This window comes from Fundulus heteroclitus, chromosome 3, assembly GCF_011125445.2.
Source record: "Fundulus heteroclitus isolate FHET01 chromosome 3, MU-UCD_Fhet_4.1, whole genome shotgun sequence".
In the NCBI taxonomy this organism is placed as follows: domain Eukaryota; kingdom Metazoa; phylum Chordata; class Actinopteri; order Cyprinodontiformes; family Fundulidae; genus Fundulus; species Fundulus heteroclitus.
The window spans coordinates 38,508,912-38,536,703 of NC_046363.1; the positions used below are offsets into that span (position 1 = coordinate 38,508,912).

Here is a 27,792-nt window from a genome sequence, read left to right on the forward strand (position 1 = left end):
GTTAATCAAGAGACGTAGACAACACTCGATGATCATAAAGCGGTGACCATGCAGCCAGCTGAGCCAGTTGTTTGGACAGTGGACCAGACCGTCCACAGGAGTGTGGAAGCCACATGTCCATTTCCACAAAGAGATGAAGAGAAGCACAAATTCAACCAAAGTGAGGCCCTCCTTTTCTGCTTTGCTACCATGTTGGCTTTGGTGTTGCCTAAGCTGATGGTTCCTAGTGGTTCAGAGACTGTGAATTCATCCTTCTTTGGCTAAAGTTAGATACTAGAATTAGACAATAAAATTTAATTCTATTCCATTCATTCATTTATTTATTTATTTTTTATTCAACATTTGTTCACCATGAAAATCCCATCGAGAATAAGAATGTCTTTCACAACATAATCCTGGCCAAGACTGGCAACAACACACAGCCTTAGGTGACAATCAGAACAAAAATAGAAAAAATAAATAAATCAACACCATCACAAATATAAAAATGAAACATTTACAGACAAATGATTCCTATACACAAGATTATAAAGAGCAACCTTTAAAAATTTTCACTGACCGCAGAACGTTACAGAAGTGCAGACGTGTTTCTGTAGCTGGCTCCATGCAGCTGAAGCAGAAAACTAAAAAGATTTTGTTTCCAAGTTCTGTTGTGAATTTAGGCACAGAAAGCAAAGGTAACTTCTCACATCAAAGACAATAACCTGCAGCGGCTTTTCCCAATATGTAGGGGCAATAAATAAGAAGGAAGCAGTCCAAGATAAATGTGTGTCAACACTGGAGTCTACGTACAATGATGTGTGAAGTGAAAACTTTTTTTTTTTTTTTTTGTGGGATTTTTTTGCGGCTCTAGTGGCTCGCTTGATGTGTGAAAACTTTTAAACCTGATATGAATTGTAAAGACATGAAGACATTTAAGAGAAGCATGTATGTTTAAAAAATCACCATAATCCAGCACAGACGTGAAAGTAGCATCAATCACTAGCTTTTCAGCTTCATTATATTCTATTCTATTCTATGGTGCTACCAAAACTCTTTGTAAGACTCTTTCCTCCATTCTATGTTGTACGCACACATCACAACATACTGAAATTGACAAAACAGAAAATTAATAAAAAAAACTTTGAAAGGTCTTCAAGACGCCTGGAAAACAACTTGTCCAGACCATTTAAAAAAGATTTATTTTATAAATTACAACATTAAATAACACAATTAGTCGAACAATATTGTATTTAAAATGTATAGCTAATCGTTTAACTGTGTGATATTTCTTTAGCATACCAGTCCTTCTCTTTTTATGCAAAATGTGAGGTATGCTGAAATTCTTGAGTGACGTGCAACCAGCTGTCAGTTTCTGTGCCTGTGTACACAGTTAAAAGTTAAATCTCAATTAAAGAGGATGTACTAAAAAGCTTTAGATAAAAGGACTGATTCCCTCACTGAGTATGAAACAGTTAATTAGATGTGACTCAAACTTTTCAGGATATCCTTTTTGTTCTCGGTCACTGCTGTATGATGTAAGATTTTTATTTATTTATTTATTGTTGCCGATCAGAATATTTGTTTTTATTTTAGGCTGGTCTGAGCAGCACTTTTGGTTTTCACCTGTTTTTGTTGGATGTTGAATGAATCTCAGTCTAAAACCGCTTTGTGAAAATGTATCAGATTTCCTTTGCATCCTTTTATTGTGGAGCTTGTTAAAAGGAAACAGGAAATCTTTCATCCACCCTTTGAGTGTAATCCTGTCAACACTCACCACTCCGATGGAGAAGTAGTTGTTCATGATGCTGTAAGGCACCGGGTCCCCTCGCTCCTCCTTGTCGGTGGGCGTCACATCGATCTTCCAGCGATCCAGCATCATTTCTGTGCTGTTCTCGACGTCTCGAAGGATCTTCAGGAGGTTTTCGCCCTCGTAGCCTCGGAGAAGCAGGTGAGAGAATAAAACAGGTGAATGCAGTGCCTCACAAAAAGGGTTAATACCCCATTTACCTTTTTCATATGTTCTGAATGCATTTTCTTAGGATTTTATGAGATAGGCCAACAGAAAATAGCACATAACTGTGAAGTTGTAACTACTTAAAAAATTTACCTCTTTTCCAGAGAAAGATTTTTGAAGTTACCCCCAACCCCTTTAAATCAGATACATCTATAAATAAAACCTAGTGCAGCCTATTACCTTCAGACAAATAATTCCTCTGTGTGTAATGTAATCTCTGTATAACTGCGGCTGTTTTGGTAAAGCTTAGAGAACACGATGGTACAAAGAGCATCATGAGGACCAAGGAACACAGCCGACAGCTCCGGACAAAGATATAGAGACGGTTAAAGCGGGGTTAGGTTACCAAAATAATATCCACAGCTTTGAACATCTCACAGACCTCTATTCAATCGATCAACCAAAAGTGGAAAAAGAATGGCAAAGCTGCAAACCTACTAAAACACGAGTGTCAAATTCCTTCCATCAAGGTTGTACTGTAACTTTTAAATGTGCAAATAATCCAACAAGCCTGGATTCTATGACCAAAACAATCTTCTTACTATGCAGCCAAGATATTCAGGGCTTCCTTCTTTTATTAAGGTGCATAGATGCATCTGCAGGACACAAGCCCCCCTACAACTGGAGTTTAATCCCTGCTTACAAAGACATGGCTGCCTCTCCATCTTCACTGATAGGATGCGTGAGGGGAGTTTTAATCAGAAAAGCAACCAGGATATCCATGGTAACTCTGGAGGAGCTGCAGAGATCCACAACTCTGGTGGGAGAATCAGTCCACAACTATTTGTCATGCGCTCCAAACATCTCTAAAGCTACTGTAGAAAGGAAGCCATATGAAGTCCTCTTTGATGTTTGCCTCAAGTCTTGTAGGAGAGATGCTAAACATGTGGAAGGAGATACTTATGTTAGATAAAAGTCAAACTGAACTTTTGGGCCTGCATACAAAATGCCAATCAAATCCACAACGTAACATAGCTGTGGTGGCATCATGCTCTGGGCATGCTTGCCTAAAACAAGGCAGGGGAGCCTGTTTTGAGTTTATGGGAGGATAGATGACACTAAATCCAGGATGGAATCATGGATTTAGTTGGAAACTGTAACAGACTTGAGACTGGAATAGAGGTTTACTGTCCAGTTGGACAACAACCCTAAACATGCAGCCAGAGATACAATTCATGTGTTAGAATGTCTCAAAGTCCAAGACCTGAAAACTGACTTCCACAAATGCTCTCCATCCAATCTGACTAAGCTTGAACTATCTAGCGAGGCAGAATGTGCAAAAAAAAGGTCTCCAGATGTGCAAAACCTGCCCCAATAGACCTAGTGTCTTTAGATTTCTCTTTTTCCACTAGTCTGTGTTGTTTTATCCATCCATCCATTGTCTACACCCGCTCTTCCTTACAGGGTGATGGGGGGTGGAGTTACTGGTACCTTTCACCGACAGTCATTGGGCAAGAGACGAAGTACTGGGTAACACAGAGAGACAGCCATACCTAGCAATTTAGAGTATTTAATTGACTCAACAGTCTTGTTTTTTGAACGGTGGGAGGAAGCCGGAGTTGCCACCTTTTTGCTGCAAAGCAACAGTGTTACCAACTGCAACACCATGGAGTCCCTCCATGTGTTCCTATTAATGTTCTATCAAATGAAAACCTAATCTGATATTAATGAAGAATGTGGTTGTCATGTGACAAAATATGGAAACATTTAGGGGTATGAATACATTTGTAATTCACCATATCCTTACAAAATCAATAAGAATCATCTCCCTAATACTCTTTAAAAATTTAATAAACAGGTAAGAATACCTATATACAATAATTGTTTGAGTTAAAGAATCAAATTTTTAAGCTTCTATTACCTGAGTGTTCACAGCCTTTTCAGGGTGAATGAGCTGAAAATCTCATATTCACAATCAAGCGTTTGCGGATGATCAATGCTAGATCAAAACGTGTTAATCTCTTAATCATTGTTGTCATAAATTCTCTTGCATTTCAAAATGTTTGTTTGTGTTTATATGATCAATCAGGAGTACATGTAATCTCCTCCTCTAAAAAAGAGCAGCAAGTGAAAGCGAAGCTTGTCGTTCACTGGTATGTATCCACTTTCTGCCAGTACCTCCTCCCCACCGCAGACATCTCGCCAGGTCATTGCCCGTGCCAAGAGGAAGTATACACACCGGGGGGTTCCTGTCCAGGTTGGCCTTATCTGGAGCGGTGGGACAAACACCACAACAATGAGTCAAACAAAGTCCAAGCCAGGAGGCAAGTTCCCCACACAAAACCTGCAGCAAACAAATCAACCCCAGTTTGCACCTTTGCTTGCAAAAACAACAAGTCAGTCCATTTCACAAACCACACTTTGCTTGACGGTTATTACCTACCATTGTTTTGATTGATAAAAAAATAAAAAAAATTGAGGCAATTTTTAGAGAGAATGGACAAGTAACACATCTTCAAACCCAAACAGAGGTCAGTTTTTTTTTCTAAATGATGACTAATATGTTGTTTTCACTCTCGCAGATAATCATCCTATTTGACCAGCGGTGAAAGGACAGAGTTTGGTGAGTGTTTACAATACAATCTATACATGATGCTTTACCATCTAAGGCTGAACAACCACATAGGTCCAGAGATTGAAGGTAAATTCAAGTCTCTTGTGCCCTCTGTTCACTGTTTATAGAAGTAGTGGGTAGATGTAGCCAAACCTTTTTTGCATTTCAGACACAGAGTGCTGTACTTCATTATTTACATGTTATTGAAATGGCTTCTTAAGTCTGAGGCGATGGGCAGCCTGATTTCCCTATTTTGGGCTAAGTGTCACGAGGCAGACAGGCAGGGAACCCGATACTCAAGCCAGACACGCTGTTGCCAGATCATGACACTAAAACCAAATTGTATTAAAAATGTTTTGTCTAAACGATTAAATCTGAATTATATGTTTTGAAATGAACAAAGTAATGTACCAAACTGTATCCATCCCCTCAAAGTTTTTGCAGTATGCCTTTTTTTTTTTTTTTTGTTTAGTCAAGTTCAGCATAACTTAAGAAGGAAAAACTACATTTACGATGTTAGGATTAAATTAAAATGGTGACATCTTAGACATCATTATCAATCAGAATTTGTCATTTAAACATATGTGTTGATTTAGACTGGGCTCTAAATCAAAACTTTAAGTGATTTTTATATACAAATCTCTTCTTGTTTTGTTTAGTTGCCTTCTTACCTTTGTGATTATGCCTTTCTCAAAGTACACTTGGTGTGAGAAAGTGTTTTTGATGCTCTTTCTGATACCCTGTTTTTGTTTATAGGCTGGCTTGACTTCCTCTATGTCGAATGTTGTATTTATTTGTCATGCACATAGTTGTGTTTCTTTTTGTGTACATGTCTTTGCCTCCATGCTAAGTATTTGATATCATTTCAGTGGAGCAACTAATGGTTCTGCATTTCAGTGCAAGCTATGTTTCTTCCTTTAATCGAGTTCACTGTTCTTCTGAACAATGTCTAAAACTACCCGTTTTACTCAGCTTTTACAAGACGTATCCAACAGATAGCCAACATGTACATATTCATCACACAGTGAATGATCTTACTGACTGGACACACATTATTATTTTTAGCACAACCCTTTTAAAAATGGATTAAATTACCTTGAAAACTCTGCATGCATGTCTTGACTGTTGAGTCTGTTAGTTTTCTGTTGTTCCATTTGTCATTTGGAAATTTGATTTCTGCCTAAAACAATGAAAAATCGGCTTCTGATTCGAACTCAATTGCGTAACAAAAAACATTTATTTATTCTTTTCTTATGTTTAAATCATTCATAGGCAAATCAAACTTGCTTTTAATATTGAAGTCGGTGACTATGGGTGCAACCCCTCAATCAGAAGCGTCAACAACAAGGTGACTTCCACGACCTTGTGGCTGAACTGATATTCAACAATTATTCTGGGATACTTTTGGAGGTGAACTTTGGCACAGTATGTTGTTTTCCTGTTTACTCCTTGCCAAACAGGAGGAACCTCAACCTAATTTAGGCAAAGCATAGTGTAAATACGCGCACCACGCAAGGGAAAGATTCTACCAAAATGGGTCAAGGACAAGCTACACGAACTCCCAAACCAGGGCAGCCTGAACAGAATAATGTCATTTTTGTGGCAGCAGTGGAGCAAAGTGTTAGGAATTTGTCCAGTAACTAGTGGGTTGCCAGTTTGAACCCACGCTCCAACCATCTCAGTCGTATTCTTGAGCCAGACGCTTCATCCGTATTGCCTGTTGCTGGTGGTCAGAGGAGTCGGTTGTGCCGAATTTATGGTGTAAAGCACTTTGGCGTTTTCAGGACTTGATTAAAGACTATACTTAAGAGAACACTTTTCTCTGTTCTTACAGGGTGTTTATAGGCTTTAGGAAGTTTCAGGATTACAGGCAAATTCATTTAGAAACTATTTAAAACCCTTGTTACCAGTGTATGTGATGAGCATCGTTGACTGATAGACACTTTTTTATCTTCCTAATAATTATTATTGTACAATATGTATAACATTTTCTGTGGAATACCACTATATTCTGTAGACAAAACTATTGTCTTGTATGCTCAGTATGAGGGATTGCAGCAAAGCCATGTACAATGCAGATGACTCTTCCTGTGGCTCTACGGTTCCCCAGGAGTGAATGCTGCTTGTCGGGACTTTGATGCAATCAACTGGTTTCCTTATATAGGACATTTTTGACCAATCTGTATAATCTGACCCAATCTGTATAATATGATTGAACTTGACTTTGTAAAGTGCCTTGAGATGACATGTTTCATGATTTGGCGCTATATAAATAAAATTGAATTGAATTGAATTGAATTAAATAAAAGTAATATGTACCAATAAAGTCAAGGATCCAGCCCACAGTGCCGTCTCCTCCGCAGGCCAATACTCTGAAGTCCGGAACATCTCGGAAGAAGTTCAAACTGCAATGACAAAAGTTGGTGTTCCTTTGTGAAAACAGTGAATATTGAAAGTGAGGACAGTTTCTGTATTTTTATCCCATTGACTAGTGAGAAAGACACATTTTATTATTATTATTATTATTATTATTATTATTATTATTATTATTATTATTATTTCTGCAATAAAGAATAATTCAAATATTGAAAAGATAAATATTTCTTCTGTTACTTAAGAGCTTTTGGCACAATTTGTATTTGCGATTTTGACAGATGACATGACCATATTTTTGAGCTTATAGTCATTGCACATTACAGTATTGCAAACTGCACCTAATCGCACAAAAAAAAAAAAATACAGGGAAAAAACCCCACACCTGTCATATTGATATTATTCATTCAGTGAAGTACACTGTCTGTTCAGGGACTAATTGGATCATGACAGGCAATGTTCAGTCCAACTTCCTCCGTTCCTTCACAATAACAAAGCCCTAACTGAATGAGCCAGCTTCGCAGCCTCGTATGGCGGGTAAATGACTCGCTCAATTACTCTCCAACTGGGGCTGCAAACCACATTAGACACAAAAACAGACGGCCGCGAACATGAAAGGCAACTTTGGGGATATTTAAATACCAAGAAACAAACACTTAATTTGCTGCAATTGCATTACAGAGGCAGCTAATTGACAGCAGCGTACGCGGCTGCCTGGGCCTGCAGTGTCCGTCGGTGACCGCTCACCCTGCTAATGTGTGCTGCAGTCAGTTCGCTCGGCAAAATATTAACAAGGTTACAGCTGGGGAAGGTCACCGCGTATGCTGTCAGCTCAGAGGAGGAGCTGGATCTCTGCGTCCTGCACCAGCTGATGTTTCATTTAGCATCGGAGAAAAACGAAACAAGACTAAATTACTGGTGCTGGAAGCTTTGCTATCTCCTCAAGCATGCAGTTCAAGCCTCGTGGACCCTTTTTAAACGCCGGTGTGTTGCTGTTTGTTTCTTTCTCATAAATCAAAAAAAAAAAAAGATGCTGTTTTTCAGGTCTAATCAAAGCCAAACAACATGGCAGCACGGCGACGAGACATTCCTGCGTGGTTCTGTACGCTGCTGGACGCCAGCGGCAAAGTGAAGGAGCCTCCTGCATGTAAATGATCCATTCATTTTCTTAATCACAAGTGTGAACTGTGGGGGACCCGACGCCGCCGTCCGCACCACCATGGCTGCGGCGGGCTGCTTGTCTGTATGCGCGGTCACATGGTGCGTGGCGAGAGCTTCACCCACTCTGCATCCGTCACTCATTTGTGTGGCGAGCGTTCGTGGGGCCTCGTGCATACGGAGCCGCTGCTTGTCTGGAGGTCCTGCATGACGCTGTCATCTCCAGGATTTGTTATATGTGAACTCACCTCATTTGGGTCTGTAATGTGTGTGAGGGAGGAGAAAGTGAAGGCTATTATGCCAAAGGCCCCTCTTGCATGTGATGGTGATCATTATGAGTGAGCCAAAACGCAGCGTAAATCAAAATAGCAAATGGATTTTTTTTATATATATATATATTTATGAAAGATGAATATATGTTACATGCAAACAAAACGTTGCAGCCGTGTCTGCTAAGAAGAACAAACGATTAAAAGAAGATTACAGAAAATAAATATATACAAAATACATATATCTGATTGTTGCAGTTTGATAATGTAAGGGGCCTTAAACTATCCCCTTTCATTTTGATGTTTAACTTATTATTTGACATCAAATTGAAGAAAGTTATCTTTCACAACTAGATTTAAACAGTAAATGTAATTATTTGCACGGTGTGTATGTTAAAGTTAGTTGAAATGAGACAGTTCTCACACTAGCCATTTAGACTATACATGTCATATTTATTTGCTGTTATTTTATGTAAAATATGTGTAAGAATTAATATTCTTTACAAATAGCCATGGGAGGGGAGGGGGGTGCACAATCTCTTTATTTATGACCTCCTGATGGGTCCCAACTCCAAATTTGGGAACTATTGCCTTAGAGAACCAACCACTTCTGGAGAGGATTGCAGGGCCATTTGCAAACAGTGATGTTCATCACTCTACAGAGCAAACAATTACACAATAGAATAATGGAAGAGAATAGCTTTATTTTCATTATATGGATTATAGAAAGTATGGATTCATCGCCTATTACACATGTATATACAAACACCAGTAATAGGAGAGAAAAAATAATTAAAATCAATAAGATATCCATAAGGCAGTTACAATAATACTAATGTAGACTCTTAGCAACACTTTGGACCATCAGATCACATCTCTGTGAACCTGATCACTGCCTACAAGCCACTGATCTGCAGAACCAAACCTGTGATCAAAACCATTCAGGTTTGGACCGAGGAGGCCCGCTCAGCTTTACAGGAATGCTTTGAAAACACAGACTGGGAAATGTATAAAGAGAACGTTGACTTAGAAAGCTACACATCATCTGTGCTGTCTTATATTCACTTCTGCACTGATGCTGCCCTGCCCACAAAGATAATCAGAGTGTTTGAAACAACATGTGGACAGCACAGTGAGGTCCCTGGTGAAGGCTCGGGATGCAGCATTCAGATCTGGAGACAAACTGTCCTACAGCAGTAAGACAGTAGAAGTGAACTGAATAAAGGCACCCAGAAGGCAAAGCAGAGGTATAAGCAGCACATTGAGGACCACTTCAGCTGCAACAACCCACGCAGCATGTGGAGAGGCATCAGGACCATCACAGATATCAGGCACAACAACCAGCAACGACCCAGTTCTCCCTGACGCCTTAAACCTCACCCCTTAAACAGCTTCTGTGCATGCGTTGACTCTCCAAACAGCAGAGAGCCTGAACATTTTCCCCAGCCAGAGGTTCAGCACCAGCCCCTCTTCCTGCAGCTGCACCAAGTGACCTCCTCCTCCTTAAAGAGGGTCAACAAGGCTGCAGATCCAGACATGGTATCAAGTCAGATGCTAAAATCACGTGCTGTCCCACTAGCAGGGTGTTTCTAGACATCTTCAACCTCTCCCTGCAGCCATCAGTGGTCCCTAGCTGCCTGAAGTCCTCCATCACTGTGCCTGTCCCCAAGAAAAACACCATCATCTGCCTCAACGACTGCCATCCGCTTGCTCTGACCTCTGTCATCATGAAGTGCGTCGAGAGGATCCTCCTGAAACTCATTAAAGACGCCATCACTGCTAACCCTACAGGGAGAATCGCTCCACAGAGGATGTTGTGTTGTTAGCACCTCACATGGCTCTGACTCATCTCCAGTATCTCAACAGCTATGTTAGGCTGATATTCCTGGACTTCAGCTCAGCCGTACTTCCAGACACGCTGGCCCTGAATCTCCACAACATGGGACTATCCACACCTCTCTGCTCCTGGATCAGTGACTTCCTCAACAACAGAACTCAGGCGGTGAGGATTGGGAACATCTGCTCCACTGATCCTCAACACTGGAACGCCGCAGTCAACAGGACAAAGATCCAAAAACTTAGCATCAAGTTTACAGCAGAATAACTGAAGAATTATAGAATAAAGGGGTTAGAATGAACCCAGTCCATTTCCAAACCGTGGCCTGATTGAGACGTTACAGTGGGACCCATAGAGAGCTGTGCAGAAAAAAAAGGTCTGAAAATCCCAATGATCATAAGCAGTGTTATAAATATTAGGGCCCCAACATTTCTCCACATCTAATGGAAAGATGAGTAAGGTCAAACGGGTCATGCATACTTCAACAAAACATGGTTCTATAGGCTGCTAAAAAAAACTGGGGATGGTGGGGAGGTTTTTACACTAACTTCTTCATTTTGGCTTTGTCTTAGTTTCAGAACAAAAGACGGTGTGGAGTTTGTTGGAACCGTTTAAAGCCCCTGATAATTTTTAACGAGTTATGATACGTCAAACCCTTGGATTAAAAGAGGACGTAATTCTTGTCTAGTTAATGTATTCAAAACATATCCAATCCTGAACATATTTCGGCATAAGATAACAGCAAATAAATATGAGATGAATCGGCCAGGCTTCTGGCGTCTGATAAACTCATAAAAGACTCCATAGTTTATTTTTTTACCATTTAACTAAATATGTTTTACTTGTGGTTGCATTAGAAATTATTCTATTTCATGTCATGTATTTCATCTCATGTATTTAATACAAAATGCACCTGAAACTGGAGTTTTAGCAGCAACAGTCATCAAAACCTGCAATGAGTTTAACTTCAGAATCTTTTACCGCAAAACAGCTCAATAACTGCATTCTGCAAAAAAAATCTAAATGAGTAAAAACATTATTTGATTACAAACTGTTGTTTTTTTTTTCCAACATACCCCGGCATCGGTCCGTTCTTGGCCAGGTTGTACACCTGCCTCGGGTTCAGCAGGTACTGGAACTTCCTGTAAATCCTAAGGAGAACAAAACAGGAAGAAAGGCGGCGGGTGAAACCACAACAGCCACCGTGACATGCCAGCGGACCGGGCAGCCGGCTGGAAAAAACGTCCGAAGTCCCCCTGAGGAGAAGCCATTAGAAAGACTAATTCATTTTAATTTCAATTTCATTATATCAACTGAATGAAGTCATATTTTGATCTCATAATTTAAACAGATGAGGGCCAGCATAATAAGAAGTGAATGAATATGTTTCAGTAATAACCCAATTAGCCCTGGGTTAAAGAAAAGGGACCCAGGCCGGCACGTGACAGTTGGAGGAGTTTCTCTCTGACGGCGCTTTAGGTAAATCGGAATGGGTTTTTATTTGACTAAGTAAGCCAAAGAAGCCGTCGTCAGCCCAGCGGCCACGCCGTTTCCTCCCCTCTGTAGCTGAGGAGCGGGGCTTCAGAGGCCTCTTGTAGCATGTTGAGACAGGCTGTGTACTTACCTCTCCCCCTGCTTGCCCCCGCTCTTCGGATTGACAAACACCAGCAGAGGATGAGTGCCCTCTATTGTTGTGATCTGTGTGGAAGATGTCAAAACAAAGCCTCGGTGTTTGGAGACTGCAGGATGCTTCACAGGAATTCACTTTCAACCCGTATCCCTCAGACATTTTATCAAGTGTATATGGCACTTCCAAGCGCTGCACCGCCTGCCTGCCATCTGCACATATTTCCTGTGAAGCGATCGAGGCCGGGAGTGAAAACGTAAACTTTTCCCTTGGAATTTTGCTCATGCGATACGTTTAACAGATCGGGTTATTTCAAAAAAAAGAAATTTCAAAAGGGGTTTACGGTTGGACCCGAACCAGTGAGGCTGAATGTAAAGGCCACAAAGATTCCAAGTTTGCAGAACTTAAATGCCACGAACTGAAACTGATTTAGAACCACAAACATCTAGGTATTTTATTCTTATTTTAAGCTATAGATCAGGGATCACCAACCTTTTAGGAGTTTAGAGCTACTTCATTGGTACTGCGTCATACGCAGTACCAATGAAGAAGTCACCCTACTACTACCTTGTAGTAGGGGTCACCTGTAGTAGGGTGACCCCTACTACAGATATATTTTATACTATACTCTAGAAAAGAGCAACACAAAGTTGGGTTTATTTGTGGAGACTGATGAAAATAACAAGTTTTTCATATCAAATCTGAAAAGTGTGGCATGCATTTTTGTCTGGGTTCATTTGCTGGGCAGCTCTGGCTTTATGTTTAATGTTCGGCCTGTAAAAAGGAGAAAACCTCTTCCAGGCTTTTCCTTCAGGGTTCTCCAGCATTTAGCTCCACCAGTTTCCCCATTAACGATGACAAAAAGCATGTAGAAACGCATTCCCATAAGATGACCGTGCTTCGCAGTGGAAATGACTGGTTAAGAGTGATGTGCAGTGACACACACAGTGTTCTGCATGAAGGCTGAAAACGTTAAACGCCACTTCTGGATCTCTGCAGCTCCTCCAGAGTCAGTCACATGTTCTTTGATGATCTCTGGCAAACTACTCTGGCCTTTACAGGATGGCTTGACTTATACAGATATTAAATTACACCATGAAGGTGACGTCTAAAGGCAGTTTGTTGTATCATTATGCATTTGGAAGACGCTTTTATCCAAAGCGACATGTAATTTCACTAAATGTTAGAAAGTCCAAATTATACAACTGCTTCAGCCAGGTACTGTAGTTTATGATCCATTTCTTTTGTCCAGCTTGCTTCAAATTGCCGGATAAATAATCTTCCAGTTTGCTGGAGGTTCTGCAGGAGGCCCGACTCAGATTAAGCCCAAAGCACATGCTCCGTTTGAAGTGTCCTGCAACAACTCGCCCAACGCTCGCCCTGACACAGATGAAGCACTTAACTCCCCCTGTCTGCTATCCCAGCAGGCCGAGGGTGAATTAATGAGCTCCCTGTCCGGTCAAGAGTGATCCATTACTTCCTGTAATTATAAATAATAATCTTGATTATTACGCTGGTTAGCCAGCGAGAGGCATAGATGGATGTGGCTGCGATGTGATTCGTCATCTTTCTCTCTCATGAAGCCGCTCGTAGACGAGCGCTCACCACCGATGCCAGCAGCATGCTGGCAGAGGACCGGGCTGTTGATGATCAACAGGTCTGCCGGTGTTCACTGACTGCAGAGGTTTGGGTCAAATCCTAAGTTTCAACAGGAAGCTGGTCCAGGGTGCACTGAGGAGACGTCGCTGAATTTACACCTGCTGCAAATGAAGCTCCTCAGAGTACCTGCTTTTAAACTTAAATCAAATATCTGTTCAGTAAGCCTTCTCCTATTGTTCTGATCAGATGGGTTTGGGTAACAACCGGCATTTGGTTGGTCGTGAAGCTGCCACAAGTTTCATCAGCTACCTGGTGATGATGTGTAAAACTTTTGAAATAAAATTATCTTCTATTTGAGTATTCCCACTGAAAACTACTAAAATCCACACTACTTTGATCCAGGCACGTTTTTTCAGCGAGGGAAAAGAAACACACATCCCACTTTACAAGAATAGAACCCAAAATCAAGAGCTGTGTTTATATTTGTATTGATATTTAACATAAAAAATGGTATGTTAAAACATTTGACATATTTTATCCAGCTGAAGAACTCAATGGAGACAGCATTCTGACAGAGTTCATGCAATCCAACAAGGTTTGCTGAGCCTTTAAAAGGGACGCGGGTCGGCAGCAACACAAACCCAGAGGTTGTTCTTTACGTTTATGATGGTGGGACAGACAATGCTTCCCCCTGACAGGGCTTTAAACACCAGTCTGGTGTGTGGATAGTGTCTAGTGGTCGTAATGGAGACTTTCACTGCAAAAACGGAACTAGAAATAAGTAAAATGTTCTTAAAATTAGTGTATTTGTCTTTGATTTGAGCCGGTAATTAAATAAGATGATTTGCCAATGGAATAAGATTTTTGCACCTAAAATAGGAACAATTTATCTCCATCATCTTATTTCAAGTGCACGATGTCTAACTATCTTATTTTAGGGGTCAAAATACTCACTCCATTGGGAGATGATCTTGTTTACCTGCCCAAATCAAGAAAAAATACATTAACTTTAAGAACATTTTCCTTATTTTTTGGATTTCACCATCCTCCTCACTGTGGATACTGGAATTAGTGTATTTGTCGCAGTTCTAGTTGTTTTTAAGTTTTTTATTACTGCTCTGACTGCAGATTTAGGTGAGGAGCGAGACTTAAGATCCTCCTAACTTGAATTGCATGTTCTCTTGTCCTCTCCATTTTCAAGCGTGATAAAGATATTATTGCTACAATAAGCCTTGTTTAATCTAGTAATATATATATTTTTTTTAACATTTTTCAACAATTTTATGACAGATTTCTTGACAAACTAATGAAACAAACTGATCCCCTCAGACCCACTAGGTGATTATACAGCAATTTTCCTTTCTTTTCCAGTAATGTGTCAGTTCAAGCTAAAGAAATATGCCAAGTGTGTGTTTAACCTGCAGCCCTTGGCCGTCCACCGTGACAGAATTGGCTCTCTGCATCTTCCCTCGACTCGACTGGCTCGACCGAGAGTCCTTCCTCAGAGTCGACTGCCGCTCCTAAAGTGCCGCATCAAGTGGTCAAAGGTTTGATTCCAAAACGCAGTTCAAAACAGATAACAATATCAGACAAGATCAGACAAGCACAGCCAAACTGTAGTCATTCTAGTGTATATATATATATATATATATATATATATATATATATATATATATATATATATATATATATATATATATATATATATATATATATATATATATATATATATATATATATATATATATATATACATACTCCTGGGTTTGTTGTCATGCTTTTCTTTTTTCATTCCACAACTTCCATAACTGCCCTGTTCCCAGCCAATTCCAATTTCCATCTTTCTTTATTATTCTTTTTTTTTTTTTTTTTAGCTCTGACCTGTTGTCAACAATTTTCTTTCTGAGGCTATGACACAAAGAAACTCATTTCAGGAAACTTTGTTTTATTTCAACAATTAACTCTAAATAAAAAACCCTTGACAATAAAAATCAAAAATGTGCTGCAGGTTCCATGAAGCACTTTTGAGCTCAGCGGAAAATGAAGGACTTACAGGATAATCGGACTTTATGGATCAAAGCATATGTGTCCATATGCAGCGTTGTAACTTTTGTTAAACAGCAAAATAGTGCTCCAAACAATATACTGTTTACTGTTTAATGCATTTGCAGATGAAGAGTGTGCTGTTTGTTTTGTTTGTTAGCTTTGATGCATTTCAACAACAGAAAAAAAACCTAATTTACAAAGGTATTGAGTGCAAAACCTGGACAGATTTTAGTCTTGCTTCTAATTCTGAAACAAGACACAAAGGAAGAGCTCCTAAAAACAGCCTGAAAGACAGGTTACTGGTGTTTCTCAAAGCAGTTTGCCAACGTTTAAAAGATGCATTATGCATGTGTCTATTTATACTGCAAAAACAAGCCATCATAATGCCGACCGTAGTCATCACACAATCCCATTATTTTTGCAGTCCAAAACAATAAAATTAGCTGATTCGGTCCATTTTAAAAACGGCACAAGCGATGTATAAAGCAATGAATAATTTTGTTTTACCACGTAACGTTCAAAACGTTAGTCTTTAACTGATGGGGGTTATAATTTTAGAGGGGAATTGAATTTCAAACATCCATTTATGCGCACAACAATAAAATAATTCATTGTTTCTGTCTGTGGACAAAGATTGTGCAACAGCTTAAGTGTGGATTTCAGGCAATGTCCAAGCATGACACAGTCTAAAAAGAAGTACAGAGAAGAAGAAGGCTTATTCTTGCTGAGGTATTATTTTTATTTATTTATTTTTTCTAATTTTTATTTTCGCTTTGTTTGCTCTTTGGAGCTTCTTATTGTCTTTTTGGCTTACCTTGTGTTGGTGTGGGTTGAAAATATTGCTCAGCAGTGGAGAAAGCGGAAAAATTAAACAAACCTATGCTCCTTCCCACTCCTTTTCCAGATATATTACATTTATATTTGTTATCTTTCTTTGATTGTTGGTTATTGGTATGACTGTTTTTAAGAAATATGTGCTATTGTACATGTTATTTTAGATGTTTTGAAACATCATTCGTTCATTCATTCATTATTTCAGGGGATATCCTGTCCATATTTAATGAATATTCATGCAAATTAACTCACTTGAGATTCCTAAAAGCCACAGAAACGTATGTGATGCAGATTGCAGAGGAAAAAAAACTATACTGAAGTATTAGTATAGTGCAGAAACCCCTGCAGAAGAAGTGACCCACTGGGTTCAATGAAAAAAGACCTATTATTAAAAAACTAGGTTTTTAATATTCTCCTCTGTAACGGTGAGCCACATATATTAGCAGATAATTGTTCTAATGAAATAAATTGCCTCAATTATGTTTTCAGAGTCACAAACCTCCTGATTGTGGAACATTTGGTCAGCAAATGTTTTACATCCAGAGATTGATGAATAACTCAAATAAAGTCAAATGAGTCTGCAAAGAAGAAATTTCTCTCTCCAGTCTTTCACAGCGGGAGGGAGCTGAGGAATCTCTGCCCTGACAGTGAGGATGTAACCATCAAGTTGTAAAGGCGGAAAAGCTTTTTTTATTTCATTGTCATGTATTTACAACTAGTAGAGTGGGAGGAGAGAGAGGAAGTGTTGATGACTGTGGCTCAGTGGGTAGAGTAGTTACTTTCTGAAGGGTGTTGGTTTGATTCCATATTCCCCTTGTCACGTGTCAATGTGCCTCTATATATATATATATATATATATATATATATATATATATATATATATATATATATATATATATATATATCAATTCAGCATATTTGCATAGATTACATGTTATGATTCTGATACATTTTAGGATTTTAAGCATAATTCCACCATGTTTAACTGCACGGTGGAATAATGCTCCACCATGTCACCATTCTGATGTCATTCCTCCTGTCAGATGCGGTTATGAAACTTTTAACTTTTGGTAAGGAGCTGGACTTCTTAAATAATAATTAAAACTTTTTTTTGTTGTTTTTTATTCCCCTCTTTGATCAGTTCACTACATCTTCTGTGCTTGTGGGAAAATAGATAACTGCAATCTGACCAGAGGTGGATAGTAACTAGTTACGTTTACTTGGGTAACTTTTTGAACAATATGTACTTTTAGGAGTAGTTTTACTGCACTGTACTTTTTACTTTAACTTGAGTCTTTTTATTACTCAAGTATCACAACTCCTATTTGAGTGAAATTTCTGGCTACTCTACCTACTGCAAGCAACTTAAGGAATGAAGAGCATACTTTTTTAACCAAAAATGGAGCAGAGAGACAAAAACCTAGAGTTTATGTTAAAGTGAGACTTTTTAAAATAACAAAGCTAGTGTTCAAATACAGTTATCTTCTATCTGCTGAGCTCATTGAGCCATTTGGAGGTAAAATGAACGTACAGTAAACAGTAGATAATGTCATTGTAAGCACTTTGCACTGCTCTAACAATCTTTTATATACATTACCTGCTGTACGTATAGCTTTCAAGTTTAATGTTGAAAAACAATGATTTAGAAGTGTTTCTCCTGCCTGAATGTGTTGTTTTGTAATTAGATCATTCTCTTTAAATGTTTTTATCTTTAAAATACCAGAATTTGCACATAACCTTTTATTTTTGTCTGTCCGATTACATAATTTTAAAATATTAAATATTAAATCATCAGCTGTTACGATTAGTTACTTAGTACTTGAGCCTTCTTACCGAATACTTTTTTACTCTTACTTGAGAAATTTGTTGGCTGACAGCTTTTTACTTTTACTTGAGTAAAAATATGTTGAAGTAGTGCAACTCTTACTGGAGTACAATCATTGGCTACTCCACCCACCTCTGAACCCGACACAAAAATATGTCAAATATCAAATCCTTTTGTCAAACTGCTGCATTTGATGGATGTGTGTTTGCACCGTTTGCTGCACAAAACAAATGAGCCAATTAGGGGACAGTAAAGTTGCAAAAATTGAGGATATTGAGGTGTTGAATTTTACTTCCCTGTTTTTTTTCTAGCATTAAACTTGCTGATCCCCTGTGAGACACTTTAGGGAAAGCCAGTAGAAATGATACAATTCCTTCTTCCACTGCTTGAGTTAAAGTTGAAAGAATGACTTGCCCATGTCTTTTTCTTATGTGCCTGGATTTTCTTCAAAGGTAGAAAAACTGTAATTTCAACTGTTGCTTATTAGAAAGTTGCGTTAGAGTCGCACACTTCTTCCTCCTTCACACACACACACTCGTGCAATTTCGGACATAAAGTTCTAAAAAAATAAATTGCCGCCATTTCAGAGCTCAGTAGGAGAACACAGGCCCGATGATTGGATCGTCAGGTCTCAAACAAGGCCGGCTTCTGTCAGCCTCGAGGCCTGCTGACCAGAAAGGAGCAAAGTCTTACCAGGACGACGGGGCAGATTGAGTTTGGAGGCAGGATGTGATCCTTCAGGGGTCCACAGTCACACTCAGGTTTCACGTGGGAAGCACACTTGTTATGGAGCTGGAGGAGGTGGAAGCTATTATTAACAACCTCAAACTAGTGGCAACAAGGATAAATATTTCAGTTATACTTTCAGGCTTTATTTGCAAATGCGCACGTCGGTGTCTGTCTTATTTTTCTATTATCATTGAGCTGCAAACAAGTGTTTTCTGAGTGTAAATTGGCAAACGACTTGTGAGGCATCGGAGGTGCCAAAACGAAAGCCTAAACAACAAGAAGCAGTGGGAATATAATGAGGAGGTGGCTGCCTCTCGGCGGGGGGGTGTGCCTTACCGTGATTTGACACCACACACAGTGGAGCCCAGTCAGGCCCTGGTAACACTTAATGGTTTTGTGACACTTGTCACACTTGGTGGGGCAGTTCCCCTCCACCCAGAAATGATGCATTACCTGCAGAGAGGAGGAGAGACGGCATACTGGGTGGAAAAGCAGCGCGAAAACGAAACGTGGTTCGGAGGGAAAAAAAAAACAAAAAAAAAAAAAACAAGATGTATACAAGGGTTAGAAGTGACACTGCAATTAAAGACAGCAGAGAGGAAGGAAAGCAATCAGGAGGAAACGAGAAGTATACGAGAGAAAAGCCAAGAAAGGAGAGCAAACGAGGGAGTGCTGTGTGGAATGTGGGTGCAAATGGGGATTATCCTGGTGATTAGTGACGCTTAATGAAATTATTTCCTTAGAGGACATGAAGCGCATGGGTGAAGCTTCATGGACCTTCTCTGATCCATCTGAGCCAGCAGCAGGACTCACCTCAGTGTTTTTCTTGGACTTCACATACGTTTTGATGCAGGAAAGTGGAGCACGAGCCACACAGCGTTCGTGGACGGTATACTTGCAGACTGAGAAAAGGCAGAATAAAATACATCATCAATAAGACAAAAAATAAATAAAAACTTGGTTACTTTCATTAATCATTTTGGCCCTAAAACAGAAGCTGGTTTCAGACTATTTCAATGACATACACCCAGAGACCACAGCGCGCTCCTCACCCATTGGTACCACTGACAAATATCCTTAAATAATCTTTAAATAAATTCATATCTTATCGGAGTCTCACACTGAAAAAAAGGTGGGTATGAAATCAACCTCTAATCAACCTCTAAATGAGTTTGTTCAGAGAACAAAAAAATCCTTTGTTCAGTGATAATTGTGACAAGTGCCACAATTATTGTTGCATCTGTCACAACATTTTAGCAATTCCAATCCCCAAAGTTAGCAATTCCAGAAAAAAATTATCTAACTGGCTTTGTAATTTATACTGATACACAACTTCCTGTTTCCCAAGAGGTTGCCATTTATATATCTTTCAGACATCCAAATGTATCTCAAAGTTGTTGTTTTTTTTTTACATAAAAGTAAGTAAAATCTATATAGCACGTTTTCACAGACAGGATGTTTGCGCACAACAGAAAGCCCCTGTGACCCTGGTGTGTGTGTGTGTATATATATATATATATATATATATATATATATATATATATATATATATATATATATATATATATATATATATATATATATATATATATATATATATATATATATATATATGTATAGCATGTTTTCAACGACAGGATGTCACAAATTTCTTCACAACAGAAAGCACAGCAGTACAAAATACAACGTAAACACAGTACAATCATGAAAGCATAACATAAAGTCTGAACCCTAACTAAGAGCTTCTTGGAATAAAAAAGTTTTAAGCTGCTTTTTTTTCACAAAGTCTAAACTTCAAAAGGAAGTAGGCAGTGTATTCCGCAGCCTGGGCCCAACAGCTCGGAAAGATCGCTCACCTCCAGTTCTGAAGCGGGTGTGGGGAACAACTAAAAGGTTTTAATTTCCTGACCAAAAAACGCATATCTTTGAATCGAATCAGAGATGTGTGTTGGGGTCTGACCATGTAAAGCGCTTAAAGTTAGATTTTAAAATAAAACCTCAATCTAATAGGCAGCCAGTGCAGCAACTTTAAAACATCACGCTCGACCGGTTACATGTTTCTAACCGTGGAGGAAGTTTGCAGTTTGGCCTCGGCGCTTTGGGCTCGCTTAACCTTCCCTCTGTGCAAGAGTTAGCGAGACCAGCAGCTATTAATAATCTTCTACAATCATCAAGTCACTCAGATACTATAATATCTATCTGACCATCACACACATCACTCCTAAACTCGCTGTTAGAGAACTGCAACGCAGAGCGGCATGTTGGGGTCACCAGCTGTCCGTGGCAACTATTGGTCATTATGTACTAATGATGGAAGAAAAATGTTCTTTTCTGTCCTTCCATGAGAAACATAAACTTCTGGAGTTTGTTTGTTTGACTTCAAGTGGAACTGTGTGCTCTCAGACTGGGTTTGGCATTAAAGAAAAGGATGCTGTGGTTCACAAGCTGCACTTTAACTGGTTGAAAGGCGTTGAGAGAGTAGGAAGTCAGCTCAAGACATTATAAAGAGACCAGTTTCCACCCGATGCCTGCACCGAGCAAAAGAGACTCATACAGAACTGTTCTCATCAGGACAAGATCTGTTTGAATTTCTACCATCAAGAATATATACATACCTCCAGATATTTAAAATGTTTTTTTCATTCAATTACCTTTAAACGTATAAATCAACATACCTTAAATCAGGCGTACCTAAAATGGCTCAGTGCACTTTATGTTGCACTTTATATATCATATATATTTTCTTTCTTGTGTTTAATTCTCATTGTTGGTTTAATATTCTTTAACGGGCTACAGAGTGTGCAATGGTTTTTGTTGCACACATGTAGAGGCTTTGAATTGTATTAAAAAGGACAAATATGAGGGCAAAACAATTGTTAGCAGTGAAAAAAGGACAAAAAAGAACAAACCAGTTGAATCTAAAGATAGCACCAATAGTAGAAGATAAAAGTAAATATTGCCCAAAAGATTCCCTCTCACTGTTGGCTCAAATCTTGTCAAATTTTTAGACACCTAAAGCATGCGTCCTCATAACTGCAGTAAAAAAACAAACAACTAAATGTCCTAATTTAAATTTTCTCCACTGAATAAACGTCCTAAAACGAAACATTGATTTAAATGTATAAATTAAAGATTTTCAGTGTGAGATTATCCCATCCAGATGATGTAATTTTAAGGCTTTTGGATTTTTTTTTGCAGATGCAAGATTTGTTTTTTAATAAAAATGGCAACAATAAAATTACAGTGGATTGTCTGATATTCTTGGTCGTCAGATCTTGACCAAGAAGTGCCAGACTCACAGGAGCAGCAGAGCCCCTGCTTCCCCAGTCCAATTAGCATGTTGAGACACAGGTTACAGTAGGCGGGCTTGTTGAAATGCTTCAGTCTCCACACGTGCTGCCCATCATCTTTTACATTCTGGAAAAAAAAAAAAAAAAGCAGAACACATACATCATTGCCAACTTTATAATAAACTGTAGCAGCTTTAAATGCATCTCCAGGCTGATGTTGTAGTGGATTACAAGAAGTTATTGAACTGCAAACAGAGTACTTTTAATGCTTTGGTAACAGTAAGCAAGAATCTTTAGGAACCGCTGAAACAAATTTATGTTCTTTTAGCAGAAAGATTTCATTCATTAATTCATTCATAAATAAATAAATAAAAAATAAAAATCTACAGTTGGGATTTTAAACAAGGACGGAGAAATGTCGCCATCTAGTGGACAACATGATAATTGCGTTCTTTCAGTTTGTATGAGAAAAGTTTTTCTGTGTTGCAAATACTTTCTTTTATGTTAATTAACAACCTAAAGAACTTTTCTAACTGGCTAAAAAACATTGAACTATTGTTGTTGTTTTTTTGAGAACTTATTGCATTTCAGGTTATTATTCATACAGATCAGCTGGAATTAAATTTATTTCAAAGGTTTTCTTCTCTTTTTTTGTTAGCGATTGAACGCAAACCATTGCTCAAAAATAAAAAAAAAATGCAACTAACTCAAAAATATTGCAGCTTCTCAACTGATCAAGAGCTTTAAAATGAAAAGGTTGAGTATCCAGGCACAGTATGGGTTCTAGCAAGAGAACCCAGCCAGAACTTGACCGATCTTCTGGTAAGAAGGAGGGAGACGATGCTAACACTAGAGATTGCTTAATATCGGCAACTCTCCAACCAAAGACATGGATATTATTTGACAAGAAGGGCAGCATCAAGCTACAGAGAAAACAGCAGCAGCAGACTGGGATTTTGCCAGAAGTATAAGACGGACTAATGGCTGCTGAAGTGTCCTTCTTGTTAGGCTCCACTGTTTGTGGAGAAGAAAAGCTGAGAATTACCACCGCATCTTCAGTGACAATAGTGAAGCAACCTCATGCAATTTTAGTGCTTTCTTCTCATCCAAGGGAGCGAGCTTCCTTGCAATTCAGCACCAAGAAGAGAGAAGAGTGCTGTGAATTGAAAATTAAGTCAAAAAATCCTCCAAGAGGAAATTCATCCAACCACCCGGAACAGTTTGGGGATGATTCTTCCCATTTTACAGCGTGGTGGACCACTGTGTCATAAGACAAGACTGACCAAATCTCAAAGATCGGAAACACTGAACATTTGGACCCGGGGGCAGGAAACGGCTCCGGATCATAACCCCACTGGGAACCTGTATCAAGTGAATACCCAGATGATCAACTGCAGGCTATGAAGACCACAATGGGTCAGGATCAGTCAGGACTTAGTCCACAAATACAAGTTATTGATGGGCTAAAACTACAGTAGCAACACTGACCAATCGCATAAATCTGATGTATATGATCAGAAAACTCTTTTTCAGGAATCGATAGTGTGTCATAAAATGTGAAAAAAACTGATCATAACCCACACATTGAGTTTGCCACCCAACACGCTTAGGCCTATGACTGAATCTTGTTTCTTATACTTCATTCTACTAATTCCATGATATAACTAAAGAAGGGATGTGGCAAATTTAAAGTAATTAACACAATCACCTTGCAGGTCTGATCTGAAATGAGGTTAAATAAGGTGCAGAGGTGTGAGTAATAAGGCTAATTTACACTTGGAAGGTGTAATATACTATAAAAATACAAGCTCTGAATAAAAAGTGTCAAGTCTTTCTATTTAGTTTTTTTTTGTCCTTATTGCAACAAACCGTCAGAAGAAAGTAAAATCTTGTTTTCTTAGCTTTTTTTCTGTGTGGGGATAAACTAAGAACATAAACTGGTCAGCGTAAGGCTTGATGACCAAAACATTGATACAACACCGGGACTGTATTTTCTTTTTAGCACCATTATGGTGTCAAATGTTGGAAGATTTATGACAAAATAATTGCAAGCAAATGAAAAGTGTTGAAAAAAATCTTTTTTAAATATTATTGCATGATGCCAAACTTCTGCATGTTTGCTTTATTGGCTTTCAGCTTGCTTCCTTCCCTTAAAGAGCTCTACAGAACCATTTAGGGCCCTAAATGATCCATCATTAATGCCGATTACTGACACATTTTACCTTGTTTGTACACTTCTTCAGGCGTCCTATAGAACCTGAGGACCTGGTGCCAGCAGCAAATGAAAGCCACCTCTCTGGGGACTCACCGTCTCCAGGCCCAACAGCACCAGCAGAGGGATGGTGGTCAGGCCTCCTTGAATCCACTCCCCCAGTGACACCGTGCCGTCCTGGTCATAGTCGATCTCATGCATCATTTCCTGGAGGATCTGTAACGTGAATGATTCTCGTTGCCGTTCTGGTCACAGCGTTTGGTTTACAGTAAAAAAACAAATCTTAAGGATCACAATCCTCATCTACTTTTCACCCAACACTTACTGGCACACCTGGTAAAGATGAGCTTAAAGCCTCAGAATGTAAATAAATTCTTAATATAGAATTTTTTTCCACTTAAATTAAAGATCAAATGTTTGTGATATTTTCTGTGTGACATCACGGTCAGGCAATAAAAATATTTTAAGCCTTTTTGCACATATTCTTCAGGGGTGCCACAGAGTTTAGAGTCTCCTCTGTCTCTGCTCTGTCTTCTCTAAGCCCCAGTGGGTGGAGGCAGATGAGCGTTCACACTGAGCCTGGTTCTGGTTCTGCTGGAGGTTCTCCTCCCTGTTAAAGGGGAGTTTTCCTCTCCACTGTCGCTTCATGCATGCTCAGTATGAGGGATTGCTGCAAAGCCATCAGCAATGCAGACGACTGTCCACTGTGGCTCTACGCTCTTTCAGGAGGAGTGAATGCTGCTTGGAGAGACTTGATGCAACCTGCTGGGTTTCCTTAGAGAGGAAACTTTCTGACCAATCTGTATAATCTGATTGAATTTGACCTTGTAAAGGGCCTTGAGATGACATGTATCATGAATTGGCGCTATATAAATAAAATTGAATTGAAAAGAAATATGCTAGTTATTTTCAGAATGTGTCTAAAATTCTACATGTCTGTCATGCATGTTTTCTAATACGTGCAGCTACATCGAATGTCCTTCTTACCGGTTTGAGTTCTGTCACGTCCCATTCCAGGTACTCTGCCACGTGCATCATCTGGGAGATGATGTGCTCCAGCTCCTGCAGGCACAGACGGTCATTACAGGCACAGAAATACTGTATTTACCTTCCTGTATAGAGACTGATACACAGCCAGTAATTGTAGGCCGGGAACATGTGCAGACAAAGGCAGCGTGGGAAGAGCTCCTCGCCTGATGGTTTAATTACAATGGTCGCAGAGAGGCTGACATTTCTATCTGGTGCCACAATGAGTCGCCGCGATGCCTGGGTCCATGTGTGTTTTGATGTTAAAAGTGAAAGGAATAAATGCTGGAGATACCAGCACCCCTCGCGACCCCACAAGGGGCAAGCGTGACAGAAAAAGGATGGATGGATAGATGTGAAATGAATACGGGTCATATTTAAAAACTCAGCTCAGTCAGAAGCTATTCTCGTGATTTTTTTTCCACATGACTCTCAATTCTTAACCAGCAATGTGGGGACTGGAGTCCATCTTTTTTAGACCGTCTTCAGACACTCCCCTCCTACATCTTAACTTTACCTACAAACAGGATTACTGCGCTCTTCATTCATAAATCAGTTAAACCTCTTTGCTCTACATTTAATTAAATCATTAATTTGTCACATTAGAGGGGATAATTGTTTGATTATCCATCACAGAAAAAGAAAAATATTTCAACTCTCAAAAATCTCTCTCTCTCTCTCTCTCTATATATATATATATATATATATATATATATATATATATATATATATATATATATATATATATATATATATGTTTTCTTAAAGGTGCAGTAGCAGAATCTGAAGTTGCCTCTTGTTAGCGCTCTCTTCTATCCTAAAGAAAAAAAATCTAAGGTGTGTTTATTTAGAAAAGGTCATTTATATTAGAACGATTTCTGACTGGACAGGCAGGACTGAGTTTAACCTCTGTTGTTTTTTTGGTTACATTAAACCCACCACAGCAATTCCCTCTCCCACATCTCTGTGTGGACGTTTTTAGTGCATGTTGGGAAAAACGAGGTGAAACAAACGGCCTCGTTAACGAACCAGATCTGAGTGTTCGTCACTCGTGTCTCATCTTTGTGAGGCGTCCCTCACAGATACATTTAGGCCGCATTAAGCTTTCCGGCACCTGGAGCGCTGAAACATGCGTTGTTTGTGTGGCTGATTGCACACCTGATACCACTGAGCAGACTGAGCACAGGTGTGCATGCAACATGAAAGAGCCTCAGACATGGCTCCTCACTCCACTGAGGGGCGTTTCATGATAATTGAACACGATCCAGTGTGTGATTAGCAACGCTTTTATTAATTCACTGTGGTTTTTGCTGCTCCATAATGACATTTTGGTTATTTAATTTGCCTTGAAAAGAGGCAAACTGTATTATTGGTATGATTTCAGACTAGGAGATCTTTACGATTCAAACCAATTCTCAGGGGATTGGAGAAAAAAAGATCTTGTGTGTGTTTGAGCTGTTTTAGTTTTACAATTTTATCTTTGCGCAGATGAAAAGAGATTAGAAACATGTACCGAGCTGTCCAGCGATCCGTTTCCATCCGTGTCGTAGAGCCGAAACATAACTGTGGAAACAGAGAAAACCCAGTTAGATCTAAGTAACAGCTTTTATGTAAAAATAATTGTTTGTGTTGAGTGTCTGCAGACACGGGAACAGACATTTTCTCAAGCCCGTAGAAATAGGGCACCCACTCCCAAGTTTATTCATAAAACAAAAAAATAAAAAACATGGTAGGATATAATTAACTTGTGTATTTATTTTTTCATTACACAACCAATGTGCATGTGCATGAAGGAAGTGAAAATAGAAACGTCTAATATACTTATATACTTATAAAATACAATTATTCATAAACGAGACGAGGCAACAGTTAATTTTAACATTGGCCCTATTATTCTGGTAATAAAACCAAACCGACAGCAAAGTAACATAATTTTTCATGTGCTGCTCTATATCATAGAGAATTAAATTTACTCTGCTTCATATATCACTTTGTAATGTTGTTTATCTAGAAAAAATGATTCCTCAGCTATTAACGCTAAAACATTTGCGTAAGAAGATTTTATTTATTTTGGTCAGGATGCTGTAATTCTAAAATGTCTGTTTGTCTCGATTTTCAACGCTTTGTTGCGAGGGCTACAGCTCTCCTGCAAAATGTTTGTGATCATGCTTTATTTTCCCTTAGAGCTTTTTATATCCAAATGATTAAGATTTTAAATGAAGAAATCTAGAGAACTGGTTTAACCCCTTTGGAAAACAGTAAATCTGTCTGTCTGCTGCAGCTGTCTGTATCCCCCCCCCCTCTCTCTCTTCAATAAACCTGCCAAACATCAGTAAATAAGTGGCCAAAGCTTTGAGATGTCATTACGCTCTTAGCATGAAAAGACAAACGTTTTCAGTAGGTGCGACACCTAAATG

The 27,792-nt window shown here is 39.0% G+C and overlaps 1 protein-coding gene across 5 annotated transcripts in view; it reads right to left on the reverse strand.

Annotated features, from left to right (window-relative positions):
- Positions 1 to 27,792, reverse strand: part of dgkb (diacylglycerol kinase, beta) — a 102,183-nt gene that overhangs the window by 51,646 nt on the left and 22,745 nt on the right. For all 5 annotated transcript variants that reach the window (XM_036135337.1, XM_036135339.1, XM_036135338.1 and 2 more), the window contains 13 exons: positions 26,889 to 26,938; positions 25,337 to 25,411; positions 24,446 to 24,565; positions 22,147 to 22,264; positions 19,661 to 19,749; positions 19,184 to 19,300; positions 18,812 to 18,910; positions 14,832 to 14,933; positions 11,812 to 11,885; positions 11,264 to 11,338; positions 6,870 to 6,955; positions 4,115 to 4,204; positions 1,757 to 1,917 (listed from right to left, as the gene is read on the reverse strand). In XM_036135337.1, coding sequence (XP_035991230.1) covers positions 1,757 to 1,917; positions 4,115 to 4,204; positions 6,870 to 6,955; positions 11,264 to 11,338; positions 11,812 to 11,885; positions 14,832 to 14,933; positions 18,812 to 18,910; positions 19,184 to 19,300; positions 19,661 to 19,749; positions 22,147 to 22,264; positions 24,446 to 24,565; positions 25,337 to 25,411; positions 26,889 to 26,938 — 1,256 coding nt within the window. The remainder of the gene's footprint in view (positions 1 to 1,756; positions 1,918 to 4,114; positions 4,205 to 6,869; positions 6,956 to 11,263; positions 11,339 to 11,811; positions 11,886 to 14,831; positions 14,934 to 18,811; positions 18,911 to 19,183; positions 19,301 to 19,660; positions 19,750 to 22,146; positions 22,265 to 24,445; positions 24,566 to 25,336; positions 25,412 to 26,888; positions 26,939 to 27,792) is intronic.